The sequence below is a fragment of the Nymphaea colorata genome, chromosome 12 (genome assembly GCF_008831285.2).
Source record: "Nymphaea colorata isolate Beijing-Zhang1983 chromosome 12, ASM883128v2, whole genome shotgun sequence".
Lineage (NCBI taxonomy): Eukaryota > Viridiplantae > Streptophyta > Magnoliopsida > Nymphaeales > Nymphaeaceae > Nymphaea > Nymphaea colorata.
In genome coordinates, this window is record NC_045149.1 from 9,181,228 (window position 1) to 9,201,479 (window position 20,252).

The following is a 20,252-nucleotide window of genomic DNA, read 5'->3' on the forward strand; positions in this document are numbered from 1 at the left end:
CAATGAGCAGTGCTGCCTTATAAGTTATAACCTTCTTTTTTTTTTTTTTTTGCCCTTTTTCGTACTCTCTTCTTTTTTGCTGCCTTCCTGCTTATCAGTTTTTTGTTTTTCTCTTTTCATCCCTTATTATTTGTAAATTTGTTTAATATGATACCAGTGGTGATGTTATTTGATACAGGCACCGTGGAATCTGACAATAAATTATCCATGGTCCATGATGGGGAATATGGACTGGAAAATTCTGTTGCTGAAATCAACCAACCAATCACTTGGTTGAATGGCTTGAAAGGAGCCACAATCAGCAGTCCTAGTGAAGGAAGCTTGAGTGATCATTTTGTAGAAAGTTCAGAGTATCCAGCGTTTAATGATGGGTCAACTTTTCCTCCTGGTCTCTACCCATCCAGGTTTGTTCCATATCAGAGTTTTTGACTCAAGAAAAAAAATAAAAGAATTAAAAGGGAATAAAGTTTCACATTCAACACACACACACATATACATATATATAATACACCATTGTCAACCACTTACTTTTCCTTCATAAAGGGTCATGGCTGGGCCGCCTTTTTATTAGGACACTGTGAATGGAGGGCATTTGTAGGATTTCTAGTGGTGACTGGTGAGGCTATGATGGATGATATATCTTGAATTGGTACCTGTGGAAGGACAGTCTATCTTATGGTCTTTGGTTACACATCTAAGGGGATAAGATTGAGGCTTTTGCATATAAAGCAAGGGTGTAGACTCTTGACTGAACTGATCTAATTTTTTTCTTCCTTTCTCAATCTCTTATACCACGTTTGAGGTCTTCGTGGTTTTCATGCTGAAGCTACAACTCCAATTCTGCTCAGAGCATTAAGTTTACAAAATCTTGAACCTGGAGAATGTAGGAGAGTTTCCACACCCTCCTGAAAATGTGGTCCTGGTGGTATCCATCTTGATATCTGCCATGAAGACCTATGTCACTCATGGAAACCACAACACACAGCATTTGCAGAGGCTTCAGTTAAATCAAGTTCAAGAGAATGCCCTAAATTGAAAAATCATGCTTATTCTATAAAAAGTTTTTTTTTTTTAACTTCTAAGCATTTTCTTTGTATCTTTCATGTTCAGTTGGAATTTAGTTCTTGTTTATTGAGTTTGAATAATCATGTAGAGTAGAATGAAATGGATGTTAGATACTGTCTTCAGGAACTTGAAAGTCTTGGAAGCAGTTTCCTCACAAAATAATGTCTCCCAAATGAATTGCAGGCAAGAAATTTCAACCAACAGCAATTTTGCTGATGCTAGTAGCTCAGTTGAAGAGGTATCTTTTAGGGTGAATGATTTTGCTTAAAGTTTTGTTTGGTATCATAACCTATAATTTTAAGTTTTTAACCCTTTTGTGGATATGACATCATCTACTTGCCAATTGCCATTTCTGCAGGTAAATAAGAGTGATAAACAGCTTGAAATTAATGAATTGAAAGCCATGCTTGTATGGTGATCCTCTTTCTCTCTTCCTCTCTCTCTCACAGACACACCCCAATACACACAGAGACAAACAGACATGCACCCATCCTATAAGTTTTACTAGCTTTGATGAAATAATCAAGTCATTAGTACTTTTTTTTTTCCAATAATGTAGCACCAGAAGGAGATTGAATTATTAGAACTGAGGCAGCAGATCGAGAATGAAAAGGTAATCATTAATCAACCTTTTGCTTCTTTGCTTTTGCTGATAGAGTGGATTCTATTTGGAACATGGCAGTCTGCTTCCATTGAGAGTACGGAACTATTTAACTTTGCCATTGGTGTGTGGTTTAATGATTTTTTTTCTAGAATATAATTAACTGAGATATTCACGCGTTTATATGTGTTGGTATGTTTGTGGTTCAAGAATTGTACATTTTTCATTGAGTTTTTGTCGATATCAGAGTTTGTTAAATCAGATTATATTGCTTGTAGCTTTTTTTTTTTCATTTTACTATATAATGGGCCAATGGCCTGGTTGCTGACTTAAACTTTGACCTCTGTCACTGCCTCCATTATATATGCTTTCTATTACGGTTTTTTTTCTAACTTTTGCACCTGAAGAGTTGTCAATGACTGGTGGTTATGAAGGTTTGGCACTTCTACTTTTCAGAGGAACATGGAATCAATGATACAAATGTAACTACCATAGGCAATTTAGGCAAAGATCAAGAAGAAACTTGCTAGTGACAATCTCATGTCCAGTTAACAATGCAAATGAAGAGAACCATGACTCAGTAAGCAACACACCCAGGTCATAATATAAAAAACTGTGAAAAATTAATCATGTCTGGGGCAGTTCACCTGTTCAATGATTCTCTATCTGCAACTCTTCTCTTGACAGAAGGAACATAGAGAAGAATCTTCTCTATTGGCATAGGCCTTCCATGTTGCCCAACTTAATGCTTTGCAAGTATTTTAAAAGAAAGCTAGTATGCTTATTGTCCTGAGAACATAAAAGAAGTGCAGCCTATGGAACTATGTCACATGGGTGTGAGCTGCAGACACGAGCATTTTTAAAAGAACTTGGGTATGGGTTCTGCAAGTACGTATGTTTGTATATAACATACAATCATATATATATATATATATATATATATATATATATATATATATATATATATATATATATATATATATATATATATATATATATATCAATTAATTAATAATGTTGCATGTTTATATTTTTTTGGCTAAATCAAATTGTATTAGAAGGTCATTTTAGTCCATTGTTAAAATTTTATGTTGAATGAAATAAAGCTTTTTTTTAAATAATAGCAGACCTTATCGTCCTTTTAAAAGTTACACAAGCTTGTCGTCCTTAATATGTTCACACAAAACATACGACTCGATCTTCTGTCTTCCATATATACCAGATGTTAGTCCAACAAGATGAAAATTGGACCTTTTCTACCTTCCATGTTATTAATCATTTTTATGTAAAGGGCAGGAATATGATGAGGTAGGCCACTTCATGTGAGGGAAATGGAAACGTGGTGGACCAGAACTTGCTCTGGTCCCAAGAATTGCTTTTGTGAAGGGCCTAAAAAACCCATCTTCTTGGTGTTGTTTCCAGCTTGTTTGTTCTATGCATTTTTTACTGATGCTTAGGCTAGTGCTCCAAACAAACAGTATGCCGAGATCTTGCTTTGGTGGTTGCCATATATAACAAAACAATGCCTGCTCATGGGCAGAATATATCTAAAAATGTCTGGTTATATTTGTCATCATGGACAACTTGCTAGTTGCTACAGACCGTAACCACAATCCTGTTGGTTTTGTTGCTGCAATTTTTTGAGCCATTTTCATTCAGATGAGTTTATTAACTTTATTTCAATGACATAGTTTGCATGACTTCCAGGAGTTAAGTTGAATGCCTATTACATCGCTTTCCAAATGAGAATGATGACCTTCTATGATCTCTGCACCCACCCTCTACAAGCTCGTTTATTTCAAAGGAACTGATTCATAACCCTTTATGCCTAGATATCTGTAACAACCATATATCTATTTTTACTTTTATGCAGTTTGTGGCCATCCCAGTTTATTTGGACGAAACAGTGTGGCTGTGATCTAAGTCACATGGGTACTTCAGTAAGGTCCACATACCCAAGTCATTGTACTCATACCCAAAGTGGGTACTTGGACACAGTTGGGTACTTTTAGATCAAAATTGATCCAAAATGCTTAATTTGGCTTGTTTTAATTTTTTCCAACTTAGTTTCATTATGTTTTTAGAGTTATTTTCATTAACATGTACTGTCTTTTATTTGTATCACTTGTTTCTTTAAATGTTGCTTTTATTTTGATTTTTTTTAGTTATTTTGCATATATGCATATTTATATCATGTCGTACCCTTGTACCCACATTTTCTATAATTGCCATGTCTGTACCCGTATCTCCGTACCCTTACCCGAACCATATCCCTACCCATGTGGCTTAGATAGTGATTTATTTTTGTCTTCGAGGTACAGTATGTGCATGATCATGTTTGGTGCTCAATTGATGTACCTGGTCTTCAATAATCAGTACAAAAACTCTCAGGCTGTTTGGTGCTTAATTTGATGTACCTTGTGTTGGATAACCAAGGCAAAATCAGGCCATTGTCTGCCTCTCTGTTCCAAACATTTGTTTTGAATTTCTAACTAAGAGCTTTTACACAAAATTGATGTTAATCTTTGATGAAGGTGAAACTGCAAAATATGCACTGGTAACAGAAGATCAAATCTACGTATATGTCTTTGTGGAGCCTAATTATGAATCATCTTGTTTAAACATATATTTTGCATGAAATTATGATTTTGCTTTTTTGTAGATGTTATTTTATCCATTTGGCAAGCAAAAGCTGATTTTTCTTTGTTTACAGGTTGCTTTATCCATTTTACAAGAAAAAGCTAAAAATGAGGTTGACAAAGCAATGAAGCTTATTTCTGAAAAGGATGCTCTCTTAAATTCTGTTGAAGAGGATCTGTTAGGTCTAAGAGAGGTACTTTGTATCTGACTTGCAGTCTTTGTTATCTAAGAATTGATGCATATGTTAACCACAAGGAATAATTTGAAAGTAATATAAATATGCATGAGAAGAGACACGAGGGTGAAGGTTTGGAGGAGAAGGGGAAAGAAGAGAAAGAAGGGAGAGAGGTTGTTGTTGCTAGCCACCTCAATCAACCTATGGCCTCTGAAAGCCAAAGACCAACATCACCCTGAATAATTTCTGAAACGATGCTGTTGGACTTTGTTTAGGTCCATGTATCGCTTTTCGTAGTCTGCATACCTTGTCACCAAAGTAACACGGGTACCGCTAGGAGGGAGGAGTACCCGTCCGGTACGGGTACCGGGTACGGTCAACGTACCGAAGGCCGTATCCGTCCATTTTTGGATACGGTCAACTTTGACTGAGTCCAAATCCGTCCGTTTTTTATTTTTAACGATTATTTGATTTTAACTTTTAAAACCATTTTAACGTTAAAAAAAAAGAAACAAAACCCTTAAAACATTCTACTTTACTCTTTCTTACCTCTCACCGAGCGACGGCAGCTTCGAGCCTTCGACTGGCGACGACTTCCGGCGAGTGTGCAGCGGCAGCGGCGACTGGCAACAGAAGCGGCGACTGCGACGGCAGCGGCGACCAGCGACAGCATTCGTTCCTCTTTCTCACGGTATTTTTTTTTTTCTTTCATTTTTCTTTTCATTTTCATCGGCTCCACCCCTGCCTTCACCGCCGGCGATGATCGCCGACGGTGACTGCGACCACCTGCACACTCGCCGGAAGCCCTCTCCTATTGCTCGATCCTTGCCTGAATATTGAAACCTCTTTCGACAGTGTCATGTTATCGAAACGGCATTTATATTTAATGTGACCTCTTCTTTTTCTTGTAGTATTAGCCTTTTTTAACTGTCGTGCCCTTTTAGATGATCTTTTTTTGTTCCCTTTATTTTATTATTTAGTTCTTTACTATCTTTGCAGTTAAAAGCATGAAACAGAGCACACACGGAGAAGTAAAAAGGAATAGGCAGGGGAACTTGGCTGTCATTTTAGTAGTGTTTGTAGGTAGCTCACAGGCTAGGGTACAGACCAACTATGCATCGTTTTCCTTCTATGCTTATTTGACACGCCCTGACGCCCACAGAACTGGTCTCAACTATCAGACCATTTGTCTAAGCACAAGATGCTGCGCTTAATCTTGTGATGCGACCAACGATTATTTTTTCTGTTGGATGTGTACGGCCGTACCCCCGTACCCAAGTTTTTTAAAAATGGTCCGTACCCGTACCAACACCGGCACCCATACCTATGTGACATAGCTTGTCACACTCCCTCTTACTTTCAAACCCTGGTGGTTGCCACATGTAGACAGTTTTTGACGAATCTTTATAAAGAAAAACATTCTTTGCATCGAATTGAATTATAATCCAGCCACAATGACCTGCCATAAAGATAATCAATCGCATAGTGATCATTTTGGGGCAACAAGAGAGAAGGTCTGGAAGAAATTTACATCATATGTCTGCATATAATCCTTGGCTACTAGTCTAGCCTTGTATCTTCTATGGTGCTATTTGGATTATACATGACTGTGTACACTCATTTGCATCCAACAATGTCAACATCTGCTATAGAGAGGTGCAACAAACTCCCAAGTACCTCTAGAAATCAGTGGATCCATCTCTCCTTGCATGGCTTATTTCCATTGAGAATCTAATAGTGCCTGGTGATGGCTCAATGGAATAGATATGGCAAATAGATTTGAGATAGAGGTTCGTAACTTCGTATACTCTTTCCCAGTCTCAGTCTGTTAGAGATGGGATGCAGTTTGCATTGTCGTTTCTCATTTCTCTAGCCTATAGGGAGATCGTCATCTATTATGAAGTTAGGAGAAATATTAGAACTGCCAACATGCTCAAGAGTGCTTATCTCAAGAGAAGACAAAGACGAAGGACCATGATTAGGAGGAAGTTTTCTGGTGTAGACCAGTGGTGGATTTTAATATCATGAAGAAGATGAAACTGAGTGTTAGATACCAGATATAGGATCACAGGCCGGGTCCATTGGACTGACCTGATAACCACTATAAATAGGGTTGGTAGGCCAGATCAGGGGAGGATCGCAGCTTTGAGAAAGTTTTACCTCTGGGAGGAAGAAGCCCTAATCTGGGATTAGGGCGTGGGGGTGCGTGTGTCATCTTGGGTTTTCTTGTAAAGGGGTGGGTGAGTTACCGGGCTAACTCCAAAGTCCAAGGGAATAGACTCTATAGGAATAGGCAAAAGGAAGAGAATCCTGTACATGAACCTGAGTACAAAATTTAACATGGAAAAAATAAGGGATTGACTTCGAAGAAGGTGACATCCACATTAACATACTCTTTTTTAGAGATGGGTTCATAACTTTGAAATCCCTTTTGTTGCTTAGGGTAGCCAATGAAAACACACTTTATTGTTTGAGCGGTCAATTTGCCCTAGTTTTGTCCAAGTTTATGAACAAAATAGACACAGCCAAATACTATAGGAGTTATCAGAAATAAGGGTCGGCCAGGGTAAATGTTCCAAATATTTGCTCATCAATATTTGAGGATGGCATACACTTTATGAGATAGCATGCAGTAAGAATGACATCTCCCCAAAAGGATGAGGGCATACTTGATTGGAGCATGAGTATGGGCAATACCTAGAAGGCGCTTATGTTTTTTTTTTTCCACTACGGCATTCTGCTAGGAGGTTTGAGGGCATGTAAATTGAGTTTGAATCTCATTTTTTGATAAAATTGCATTAATTAAACAGATTTGAGCTCAAGAGTATTGTCAATGCGAACGCATTTGACAAGAGAATCAAACTGAGTTTTTTTTTCAAGAATGAAAGTTGTGAGAATAGAAATTACATCAGATCTCTCCTTTGTTAGAAAAACCCAAGATAACATGGAAAAATCTTAACAATGATCATATAATATTTAGACTGGAACCTATTTGGAACACGAATCAATAACCATTGAACCAAATCAAAAGGACTCTAACTTGAAAGACTCTAATTGGAGGGAAAGGAACCTCGATAGTGTTTTCCCAATTGACAAGCTTTACATTGGGATGTATTAACCTTCAATAGAATACAAAACCAGGCCTCATAGCCTTAACAAAACAAGTGAATAGCCATCCTTTATATAGAGGGAGACTACACAAGAGAGAAGAGGAACTAGACGTTGGACTGGTTCCAACGACTAGAAATCTAGCCGTTGGGACTAGTCAATGCCTAGTCAAAAAGGAAAAACATAAAATAAACAAAATGAAAAATACATAAAGAAAAAGGAAAATACATAAGGAAAAAGAAAAAATTACATAAATATCCTAAGTACCAGAATATATATGTATATATATATATATATGGACACATGCATTCTAATAGGGTCGCACCAGCACCAACACCGATGCGGGTGTGGGTATGCCACCATAGTTGACGCACCCGTGTGACTTAGGCTTGGAGCTGCACAATGGGGCAGACAGAAATAAGAGAGGCTGTGTGGCTTGTTTTTTCATCAGCTTTGAATAAGCAAATGGCACTCTTAGCTTTATTGGTAGAGATAAACCCAATAGTGTACGGAACACCTTTATAATGTAAGCTTGGTATTGGTAGCTATTTCTGCAGTGATGGTTCCCCAAAAGTGGATGATGTTGTCTGCATAATGAATGGGCCCAGTGAAGATTGAAATGGCAACCAGTAGAGGGTGTTTGCTTGAATAGCTGCCCAAATAAGATCAGTTCAGTGAATAGCAGATGAATAATCATATGCTTCTGGAAGAGAATCGAAGAATTTCTTGGGAATCCGACAAGATCAATTCATTGAGGCTATCAAGAGCAAAGACAAATAGCACAGGGGAGAGGAAACGTCCCTGCCTTACTCCTTTATCCAAGGGTGGGGCCTTCCTATTGAACCATTTATGGAGACAATGGCTTGTGAGTTGCAAATTGGAAAGAGATAGAGTAGGTGTTTTTCGTGCATCTTTTCAGCAAGGTTTTAGTAATGGGTAAGGTTCTCCAAGTATGGAATGAGAGGAAAAAGAAAGTTTGCTTTCATCTCAAATAAATGAATTATCCCTAGATGGGAACGTTGTATATAAGGCACGTAGTTAAAATGTCAGACATATCGTGTTGCCCATTTTTTGACACTTCCATTTCATAAAATGAAGTGCCAAAGAGTCTTGGTGTGTAAAAGTGTCAAATACTCCAACACTGAAAGCTCTTTGGACTTTGGAGTGTCCAGACATAGCTATTGAGTGTGCTGCTAGTTTCTATGAACTCTGCTCCTTATTTCTTCCTAAGCTGTTTGTTATTTGTGATTGTCCTTCCATAGCATTACCACACTATTCCCATTTTCTAGGTTCGAGTTGAGTACCATGGTGATGCTGCAGTGGTTGAGGTAGCTGGAAGCTTCAATGGTTGGCATCATCCAATAAGAATGGAGGCAGATGCAACTTCAGGGATCCAGAATACAAGTGGAGCAAGGTTTTTCTATTGAAGTTTTGTTTCCATGTCTCAATCTAAAGAACATTCTGTTTCATTTTCTCATTGTGTAGTGCCTAGAATAAAAAAATTCACTTGTATAACATTAACCTCCTCAAAGTATTCTAATATGTTATGGTTTGAGTGGTTGCTGATCTGATTCTGTTAAAGCTTATCACCTTCCAATAACATATTGTTTTGAATATTTTTTTTTCTCACATTTACACAGAATAAGCTGCTTTTTCCATGCATGGTTGGATCTTTTGGTAACCCAGTATCTGATCTGCCATACACTGACTTGTCATTCCAACAAGCCAGCTCGGGGTTGTGGCCTAGTCAGGTTTATTCTGTAACTTAATATAAGTATAGGTAAAGTTAGGTACTTCAACATCATGCTAAATTCTCAATTACATTATAAAGTTCATCTTATGGTAAGCAAATTAGGCTAGATTCAAATGAATAATGATCCCATATCTGAAATTTTTTTAAACTTGATGGACCAAAGTTGCTTAATGCAGCCTGACTTGAAACCACTAGCTGCTAACATGTGCCTGGTACAAAGGCTCCTCACCATTGAGAAATTTGTGAGCTTTTATGTACAACACAAGTACTAAAATCTACACATTCAAACGTGTCTAATCCAAGGAGGCTAAGCCCGGCATGTGGCACCAATTTAGATCATTAGATGACATCATCATGGATCTCTGCCAAGAGGCACAATTGAGGTGCTGAAACACTTAATTTCATTCAATTTGTGGGCCTTAAGTTCAACCCCCCCAGGAAGGTGGATGGAGCTCTATAGAAAGGATTTGAAATTTAAGGCCATGATACCTTATGGCTTTGCCGAAAGGTGTGATACACTTGTGAGCCTCTTGCCCTTCAAACATCTGTATGCAAGAGTTCATGATATATGAACAAATGCAATGCCAGATGTGGATTACTACTATGACATCAAAATGCAAAGAAGTAAAATCTTCTGTTGGAGTAAGAAACATGAAACAGGGAAATCTGTTAAGGATAGAAATCCCATAAAGCAAATTGTGACTTCAAACTTGGATGTCTTGAAATTTGCATCTGATCTGTTATTCAGAGTCCTGATTGCACGGTAAGCCACTTTGAACAAAGTCTCATATATGGGGAAAAAAATTAAGTTACTTTACTTAACAGAGTCCTTATGTTAAATTTGACGGCTTGTAATTCATAATTGTTGTAGTCCACTTAACTATGTCATCATCAGGAAAGGTGAACCAACTGTTGCATTACAGCAGGAAATGAAAATTAAAAATGCTGGTCTCAGCCTTATGTAAGTTTGGCAAAAGTACAATTAGAAGGATGAGAAGCTCCTTTTCCACCTTGTCTTTTTCCTCAGTAAAATCATCAATCATGTCAGTCAACAGATCCATAGAGTTCATAATGCTTCTTTTTGCCTATGCATATTTAGTTATGGTCCGTGGAATATTTACTTTTGCAGATATTCTTTCTAACGTCTATCTATTTCCTTTTTCTTCTTTTGCGATCACCATTGTTGTGTTCTTTCTCTCTTGCATTGTAAAGTTTTGGTAGCCTTACTTCAGTCCTTAATTTCTGCTTTTCTTACTGACATTTGTTGCAGGTTACCAATGTCATGGTCAACTATTTTATGGCTTTATCCTGGAGTTTATGAGGTCATAAGCATTAAACATTTCCCTGATTGATCTATAGTTTCAATTGATGGTCTCATGCCCTAAATGAAGTTGGTTCATAGTGGTCATATCGTTAAATGAATTGTCAATTGTGTTAATTTGGTAATGGCTATGACTAGTAAAATTTTGTTTAGCCAGTGCATTTGACTGGTTCTGGACCAACAACTCGTCTGATTCATCGTTAATTTTTGCTACCATGCTAGTGGTTTCTATGGATTTTACTAGTCAGTCTTCATCATAATTCTTAAGTTTCTTGCTTGGTGATCTTTCTTATGAGAATTTGACATAGGCTGCCAAAAGGGCCTTTTACCTTCTATACATTTTCTCTCATAATTTGTAAATGACAAAGTAACATGCTAAATCTAGTTTAAACAACAAAATGCCATTGCACACTCCTATTCTCAGAACATCCATCGTTGCATAAGTGATGACCATAACCTTTTTCTATTGCAATAAGCAATTGAACTAATGATTTGAAAAATGAAAAGAAATGTTTCCTCTATAAATTTGTGCTGCCAGCAAGCACAATTTAAATGCTTGTGACATTCCCTTATATTAGAACCAATAGTGGGATTTGGATCTGATGCCAATTTTTGGCTGATAAGAACTATCATGACATTGACTCTTTTTGTTTTGACCTCTTTATGTATTCAAGTTGAAGTGTCAAAATTTTGTTTGAACGCTGGACCAACAATGACGCTTGCATAAAGACCATTTGAGGTCCAATATTTTGAATGTGTTTGACAACATATGAGTTGAATACCTTGAACTCTAAGAAGCTAATGCTTCTTTTTCTCCAAATCAAGGCAGTCTTTACTATAAACAAATATATTATATTTCCTTATCGAAAAAGAAAATGGTTAAAAACTAGGTGCTGAGTGTACCATTTTCAAGTGTAGCAGCTATGGTCGGTCATTAGAGAAAAATATTCAGCAAATTTAGGTGGTCTTTTGATCACTGCACGAACCTTTTAACTTACATGAAAACTTGTGCAAAAGAAGTCACATAGAACATTCTTGGTGGTTGTTGACGTATGATATATTTGGGTCACCTATTTGGGTCTGGATCTGGACCCGATCCAGTGCATTGCTGTTATAACCCTACTTAGCCCATGTAAACCCTAATTTTCAATAAGTGAATGAAAATCTAAGAGAGAGAGTGTCTGGTTGCTAGTGGGCACCAGTCCTCACCCGTGGTTTTTTCCCTCGTGTTGAGGGGTTTTCCACGTTACATCGTGTTTCTCTTCTTTGTCTTTGTTTCTACATGGCATCAGAGCCAAATCTCTAGAAAAAAAAAATTTGGCTCGACTTGTTGTCGTGAAGTTTCGGCTGATCCTCCGCCATCGCTCCTGCTACCGTGTTCTACTATGGAGGATTTCCTTCGGAAAAGGAGGATTGTTCATGAGACCTCTTGTAGCTATACCCCTCCTCAAAATGGGGTCGCTGAGAGGAAAAATCGTCAGTTGCTTAATGTCACCAGAGACCTCTTGTTTCAAAGGAATCTTCCTAAACATTATTGGGGAGATGTTGTTCTTACTAGTGCATACTTGATTAACTGTATGCCTAGTCATGTGTTAAATGGGCGGACTCCCTACTCTATGCTTTCAGGGAATCGTCAACCCTTTCACCTACCCCATCGTGTCTTTGGGTGTGTTTGCTTCATTCATGATCACAACCCTAATGTTAAAAAACTTGATCCAAGGTCAATCAAGGGAATACTTGTTGGCTCTCCTACTCAAAAGGGGTATAAATGTCTTGATCCTACCACTGGTCGTGTTTACGTTACCAAGGATGTCACATTCTTGGAACATGCCTCTTATTTTGGTGAGAATCCTCTTCCGGGAGAGAAGTCTATGTCAAGGGAAGAGTATTCTCCGAGCCAAGAAATTCAATTTACAGATTTCTTAGAGTACAAGCGGGAAGAGAGTCCACCAGTTGTTGAGGTGCTTGAACATGAGAAGAAGGAAGGGTGCTCCACGGGGACGGAAGAGGAATTTAGTCGCTTGTTTGGGCAGGTGTACTCGAGGCGAAGAATTCGTACAGATAAGGTGACTGATGGTAAGAACTCTACTCCTAATCTCAATCCTACTTCTTCCCTGAATGACCCAAGTCATGCCCAAAATAAACCTGTTGAAGAAGACATTCAGACAGAAACTGAAAATGAGGAGCTTCCCATTGCCCTTAGAAAGCGTGTCAGGTCATGTACTCAACACCCTATTGGTAACTTTGTGTCATATTCTAGACTGAGCAGAGATTACAAATGTTTTATATCATCTCTTTCTTTGGCTTTGATTCTCAGGATTGTTACAGAGGCTCGAAGTGATCCCAAGTGGACTCATGCTATGCAATAAGGGATGGAAGCCTTGAACAGAAATCAAACATGGAAAGTGGTAGAAATCTCTGAAGCAGCTCATCTGGTTGAATCCAAGTGGGTCTACACCATTAAGTACAAACCAGATGAGAATGTTGAGAGGTACAAAGTTCGCCTGGTTGCCAAGGGGTTTAGTCAGAAATATGGGATTGACTACTTGGAGACGTTTGCTCCTCTTGCAAAGATGTACTTAATGGAGAGATCTTGAAGAAGAAGTGTATATGTGTATGCCCCCCGGATATGAGAAGACTGTTAGAGTTATTATTTCTCTAGCAGGGTTGAAGGAGTGGAAGATGTACCAACTTGATGTTAAGAATGTTTTTCTCAACGGAGATCTTGAAGAAGAAGTGTATATGTGTATGCCCCCCCGGATATGAGAAACCGGGAAAATGCTGTAAACTGAGGAAGGCTTTGTATGTGCTCAAACAGTCTTCCCGAGCATGGTTTGAACGTCTTAGACTTGTAATGAGACGACATGGCTACAATCAAGGAAACAGAGATCATACTCTGTTCGTTAAGAGGAAGGAGGGTAAGGTTACTCTTTTGTTAATCTATGTTGATGATATGATTGTTACAGGTGATGATGAAGATGAGATAACAAGATTAAAGGGTTTACTGGCTGCTGAATTTGATCTCAAGGACCTTAGCAAACTAAAATATTTTCTTGGTATTGAAATTGCTAGATCAGGTACGACTTGTGTTAAATCAAAGGAAGTATACCTTGGATTTACTGAATGAGACAAGAAAACTAGGGTGTAGACCGGCGTCTACTCCTCTAGATGTTGGACACAAACTAAGTATTAAGGATGGAGAACCTCTGTGTGAAGAGGCTAAGGGGAGGTATCAACTATCAACGTCTGGTTGGAAGATTGATATCTCTTACTCTGACTAGACTAGATATTACCTTTGTTGTTAATGTGATGAGTCAGTTCATGCATGCTCCAACTGATGTTCACATGAAGGCAGTTGACAGGATTTTGTGTTACTTGAAAGGGAATCCAGGCAAGGGGCTTCTATATGTGAAAGAAGGGCTTATTGAGATTGAAAGGTATTTTGATGCTGACTGTGCAGGCTGTGTTGATACTAGAAGATCCACTTCATGGTACTGCATCTACTTGGAGGGAAATCTTGTTGTTTAGAGGAGCAAGAGACAAGATGTTTGTTCTCGCTCAAGTGCAGAGGCTTAATATAGGGTTGTTGCTATGGGAGTGTCAGAATTACTATGGATGAAGGTGTTGTTGACTGATATTGGTATAAAGATTGAAGGACCTATGAAGATGTACTATGATAATAAGTCCGCAATAAATCTGGCCAACAACCATGTGTTACATGATCGAACGAAACATATCGAGATTGACCGCCACTTCATCCGGGAGAGTATTGATGCCAGAGAGTTGATTCTACCATATATGAAGTATGAAGATCAAACTGCTGATGTTCTGACGAAAGCCTTACCTTTGACTCAGTTTGAGAGAAATGTATCCAAGTTGGGCATGTTTGATATGTATGCTCAACTTGAAGGGGAGTGTTGATGTATGATATATTTGGGTCACCTATTTGGATTTGGATCTGGACCCGATCCAGTGTATTGCTGTTATAGCCCTACTTAGCCGGTGTAAACCCTAATTTTCAGTAAGTGAATGAAAATCTAAGAGAGAGAGTGTCTGGTTGCTAGTGGGCACCAGTCCTCACCCGTGGTTTTTTCCCTCGTGTTGAGGGGTTTTCCACGTTACATCGTGTTTCTCTTCTTTGTCTTTGTTTCTACAGTGGTATTTCTCACATTCAAGGCTCACATCTTATTTGGTGCAAAAAATGCAAGGATCTTGATCTTCTGATGATGTATCATTTTTCCCTTCATATGTTGTTTTTCCATGTAACTGACAAGCCATAATGCACTGAGTGCTTCTTAATTGCAAAACATAACTTCAAAGAAGTTGGAAGGTAAGTAATATGGATGTTGTATCACATTCATCTCCAAGGTGATTGGCACTTGGACCTATGTTTTTAGATGATCCTAATAAGTGTTCATAGTTCATAAACACACACATACACATGGGAAAATACGTTAACCAGCAATTATTTTGGGATTGGTTTTCCCGGTCTCTTTCCTTCCCTAGGATCAATGGGTCTTAGGGTGGAGAGGATGGTTTTGGAAAGGAAATGCAAGAAAAAGATGGAAAGAGAGACAAAGCAGGTGAGAGTGCATGAAAGAAACAGAGGGGATTATGTATAGGAAAGTTGGTAAAAACCAGACTACTTAGGTAACCAGACCTATTGAAATCATCTGGCTGCCAAATGTTGTCTGATGGCACAATATTTGAAAACTGCCTTTAAAAGTACTCTGCTATAGGAGCATTAGCAATGGTTTATGGTATAGCCACGGTTATGGTGTTTTTAGTAACAGTTATAGTGCTTTTTAGTGGTGGGTTTAGATATTCATCCATCTAGCCACATCCAGCAGCCAGCTGATTTCAGTTTCCCGATATATGTATGTGTGTGTGTGTGTGTGTGTGTGTGTGTGTGTGTAGATATGTGTATCTATGTGTAGGTACCACTTTAGCATCACCTCAGTAGTGATTATCAAGAAAAATATTACATTTTTACGTGTAGCATGCAATGGTTTCATTAGATCTGTGTAGCAAACCAGGACATTGTAGTTGTTGACTTGAAAGTTTGAAAAGAAACTATAGGGAAGTAATGTTGTATGTTATATATTTGATCTCTAAAGCTGAGGACACATACTGAAAGTTCAAATACATTCCAAGGCAAGACATAGATGAAGCTTGATGAGTCTCATCTTCTTCTATTACGCATTTTACTTGCAAGTTGTAAAATTTAAACAAAAATGTTTTCTCAATCTCATTTAGAAGAGGAGGCATTCCAAGTATCCTGAAAAAGCAAATGTGTATGCTTTGTGGCTTTCATTAGTCATTAAAATCTTTTGATTTCACAGAAGACAATGGCTGCTGATTAATCATTGAGTGACAATTTTGCCATCATATCTGTCCTTCAATTAATCAAGAAAGAAATCATCGAACCTTTCAAAGGGGTGACTATTTTGGCGGTGCATGAAATGTGCCTACCAAATCTCTCAAGTTTCTCCTTTTTCACTATCAAATCTATGAACCCTATATTTGTGCAATTGTTTTTGTGTGTGGATGGTAAGAGAGCAATGTTTTCCTCAATTGTACTTTTGCTAGGTCCCGCATTTGGTTGATACTCACAATAACCAATGTAAAGAATCATTCTTTTATTCCTGGCAGATCTTTTGTCAAACAATTTTCTTCAATAATTGGGCCAAACATATCCTTTAACAGGGTTGGATCAGTAAAATAAGCTGGTCCAACCTGATTTTTTGCCTTGATGGACAAACTGTACTAGACATTGTTGGCGCTGTGCCATAACACACATGATCTCATCTTTTTAAATTTATGAAGTCTCATATTTCTTTCTTTTTCCACTAAGTAATTTTTTTGAATTTTAAAATTAACTGCCAATGCTTGTAAGCCTAATGATTTAGAATTAGAGTTGGCAAAGAGCGTTCATGCTTTGTCATCTTTAGTTACTTAAAGACTGTCCCTTTTGTGTCTCATGTCATTTTCCTTTTCTGTGTAACGTAGTGATGGAATGATTGCTACATGCTGGTTAAGAAATGGTAGTCTTTGTCATCTTGTGAACCAACTTGGGAAGCTGGTTATGTATTATTAGATTATATTGGCATTTAAGATGACAATATAGCCACACAGAAGCATCCTATTTGTGTTGGACCTGAAGGAAATTGTTCAGGAGAAGTATTGGCACTACAACTGGATAATTTGGTTGACTTCTATCTCGGACATGCAAACCCAAACACATGGAGTGTTTGTGCTGTAGAGATGTAAATCGTAAAAATATGTTGATGTTTGGAATGCACTGGAAGCCAACCTCCATACGAAGACAATCCCAGATTGTAGTTTATCCAGCTCTAAGAACTTGTGCACTGATGAGCTTTGCACCACGCGTACATATATCATCATGAATAAGAACTAGTAGACCACTCATTAGTTAGAGAAAGTCAATAATGGATGAGAGACCCTAAGTCATCGATGATGTATCATATCCCTGAGAGGCTTCTGACTGTATCTTGTAATTAGGAGAGGAGTTCACTAGCCATTTCTGATTCACCTCTGTGTTTGATTGTTTGGTTAATGTGGATTCCTGTTCGTTCATGGTTCTGTTCTAAAATTCCTTCAACTGATTAGTTTAGACATGTTTATTTTTATTTTTCTGTATATGATGCCCTTTGTTATTTATCTCCTTGCTGTCAAGGGAACGTTTCACTTTTAACAGCCATGCTATTATCTGTTATCCCTCCTGACAGATAAAATTTATTGTTGATGGCATCTGGAAAGTAGATTCTCAACAAGAGTGTGTGAAGCATGAGAACATAGAGAACAACATTCTCAGAGTGGGCGATTGATATGTTTGTGTAAGTAATTTTTGGGATCAGGAACTTTTGATGGTTCTGAAAATGCAAAAGTTACAATATCTGAAATAGTACTCTGTTTCAGTATTTTGTGATAGCTTTATATTAGATGTACACTTTGAGTCGCTTTAATGTTGCTACTAGTTTTTACTTTTAGACGATGATGGGCAGAAAATTTCATGGAGAAAGGCAGGTTGGGGGACAAAAGATATCCTCTTGTGTAAGTAGCAGCAGACTGGAGATTGATCTCTTGCAAAAATCTCAAACTATGACTGTTTTTAAATGACAGAAAAGTGACAAACAACAGAACCATTTACTAAGAGGTCCGATGCCTGATCCTAACACAAAAATCTTCTCCAATCGATTCTATAAGATTTCAGGCACGAGTCATCACATATTTAGTTTCTTGTGGTTGCCACCAGTTGTGGCAATTATAGTTGTGGATATGTTTCCTTATTGCTGACTTTGATGAGCACTTTGTCATTTGTTGCTCTCAAACTGTAACTGTTACAGAATTATTGCTCTAATTTGTTTTAGTCCTCTACCCACCCATTCTTCTTTCTCTGCTTTTTCTCCTGGTTCTTGGGGACAGGCACAAATTTCAGCCTGTATGGTTGGTGTATGGGACATAGTGCTGGAACTTCTGGAGATTTATGCCCATTTTCAGCTCACCACCTGAAGTGGATTCCCAAAAGACTTGATCCATGAGGGCACACAGGCCTCTTCAATTGCCATGAGGTGCATGAACTTGGAACAGGGTATGCGAGATTAGAAAATTTTAAAATGTTTTTAGTTGAGTTGTTTTAAGATTCTTAGTTATTAATCACTAAGGCCAGAGCTCGGGGACAGGCCTGACAAGAACTTGGGCCTAACACAGGGTGTCTATTACCATTGCCTCATGTATCCCGCCGTTATTTGGTTGAGTGGGTTGTCTTGAGTATGCGTCTATGTAAGATATAGTTTACCGAGCCACACTCGAGTGGTGTTGTGTACATTTTGAGTTTTCTTGTTCTAGACCCACCTGACATGCTCCAGTTTGTTGGGTCCTGACAAACTGCCCAAATGCCTACCCTTTTTTATTGTTCCTACTGCCTTTCATGAATTCTAATTATGGTCATATCAACTGGTTTAATGTGTTAGACAAATAAAGGTAGCTACCATGTGCTTTAGCTTTCTCTATATGCTGACAAGGACATCTCGTTAGCTCGGCTGCAAAAGTTTTGTGCTATGGAGATCAAAGCATAAGCGAGTAATGGTTCTGGCATGCTAAATAGCAGAGCATGCTCCACATGCAACTCACATTAACCAAATGTTGAGATGCAGACGTATACAGGCTTGGCACAAAAAAAAAAAAAAGCAACTTGGTTTTGTAAGCTCTGAACTGTGGAAGGTTGGTATTATTTTTTGCACAAGGATAGAGGCATTATGATATTCTGGCTAATCACATGTATACTTCGAGGAAGGCAACTGTGACCACCCAGGGCCTGTCTTCAGAATGCTAGAATTTGTCTGTCTCGTTAAGTCTTTGCAAATTTGGGAGGATAAAATAGCTGTTCTTGAAATTGCTTGTACTAGACTTCAAGACACTTTCAGACATTTTGTTGTTTGCATTGGTAATTGATGTAGTTCAGGTTTAAATTCACCATTCAGTAAATGGCGACTTGCCATCTTGTGTCATCTTTCTATTTACTTAATGTTTAATTACTTCCAAAATATTTTGCTTTCTACGGTAGGTCTCTTTTGGAAAGTTGCCTCATGGTACTGGAATGAGGCTGCAGGTGCAACGAGCCAGATGCCTATGAAACCCATGGTTGAGGCCTGAAGCCCCTGGTTGAGACGTGACTTTCTCTGCTGTCTAACGCTTTCCTTGGAAGCTGATGTTGGGGCATCAACTAGGACAGAGGTGACAAACAGCAGTTTCGCACAACTGAGACGTCAAAGCCTGCATGGCTTCGCGCCAACTGGTGTACAGAAATTAAGGTTCTTTTGAACCGATAATATATATTGTTCATTATCGTCTATTTCTCAAGGTTGGATTTCTCTGTCAAGTCAAATAAATAAACTCAGTTTTGAATTTGTATGTTCATTTTTAAACTGTTAGTCGTAACTGATAACCTGTAGATGCCTTTTTGAATGGCAAATCCCATCGAAAGCCTGAATTTTGTTCCATTTTCTCATGCGGCATGTGGATGGCACTCCAAAAGCCGTTTTGGAGGCAAGATGACTTTGTCTTCACAACGGTGTTCGGGTGACGTCAAGACTGGGTTTCAGCCTTCAGGAAAATTCAGTCTTGACAGACCTGGTTTTCAAAAGGAGAGTGAATAACCAGAACACCTAATACAAAAACTGGTTTTTCTTTTCCGTCAATCGTTTCATTGTCTTTTGATTTAGGCTGCGTGTGCACTTCAAAACAAAGTGTTCTCTTCCCAGATTGCAAGATATTACACACAAAATGACAACCATCTAAGCATGAGAAAAGAACAGTAATCCCCCTCATCTTCCCACGTCTAAAAGAAAGCAGTTAGCCATCTAACGAATTAGTGAGAGTTGGATTCAACATGTAGCGGCGCGCCATCACTCGGAGGTTGGGGCAATACTTACAGTTGAAGGTTGGGATTCTCAGTTGACAATAAATATTAATTGTTGTGGTCTGTGAGAGAAGCAGATGAAGCAGTGGCAAATGATCTTGCTGTACGTCAACATATTTGGCTGTACCACTTGCCTTTGCAATTTGA

General features: G+C 38.3%; 1 protein-coding gene across 8 annotated transcripts in view; it reads left to right on the plus strand.

Annotated features, from left to right (window-relative positions):
- LOC116266449 (protein PTST homolog 3, chloroplastic) overlaps window positions 1-19,676 on the plus strand; it is a 45,448-nt gene extending 25,772 nt beyond the window's left edge. For 3 of the 8 annotated variants that reach the window (XM_031647675.2, XM_050081055.1, XM_050081058.1), the window contains 9 exons: window positions 158-404; window positions 1,249-1,303; window positions 1,424-1,474; window positions 1,625-1,678; window positions 4,380-4,499; window positions 8,879-9,003; window positions 10,613-10,664; window positions 17,413-17,520; window positions 19,251-19,676. In XM_031647675.2, the coding sequence (XP_031503535.1) occupies window positions 158-404; window positions 1,249-1,303; window positions 1,424-1,474; window positions 1,625-1,678; window positions 4,380-4,499; window positions 8,879-9,003; window positions 10,613-10,664; window positions 17,413-17,511 (803 nt within the window). In that variant the 3' untranslated portion in view covers window positions 17,512-17,520; window positions 19,251-19,676. Of the gene's footprint in view, window positions 1-157; window positions 405-1,248; window positions 1,304-1,423; window positions 1,475-1,624; window positions 1,679-4,379; window positions 4,500-8,878; window positions 9,004-10,612; window positions 10,665-17,412; window positions 17,521-18,109; window positions 18,276-19,250 lie in introns of all 8 variants that reach the window. The other 5 variants (XR_007575115.1, XR_007575116.1, XM_050081054.1 and 2 more) reach the window with 5 other exon arrangements.
- The last annotated feature ends 576 nt before the right edge of the window (window positions 19,677-20,252 follow it).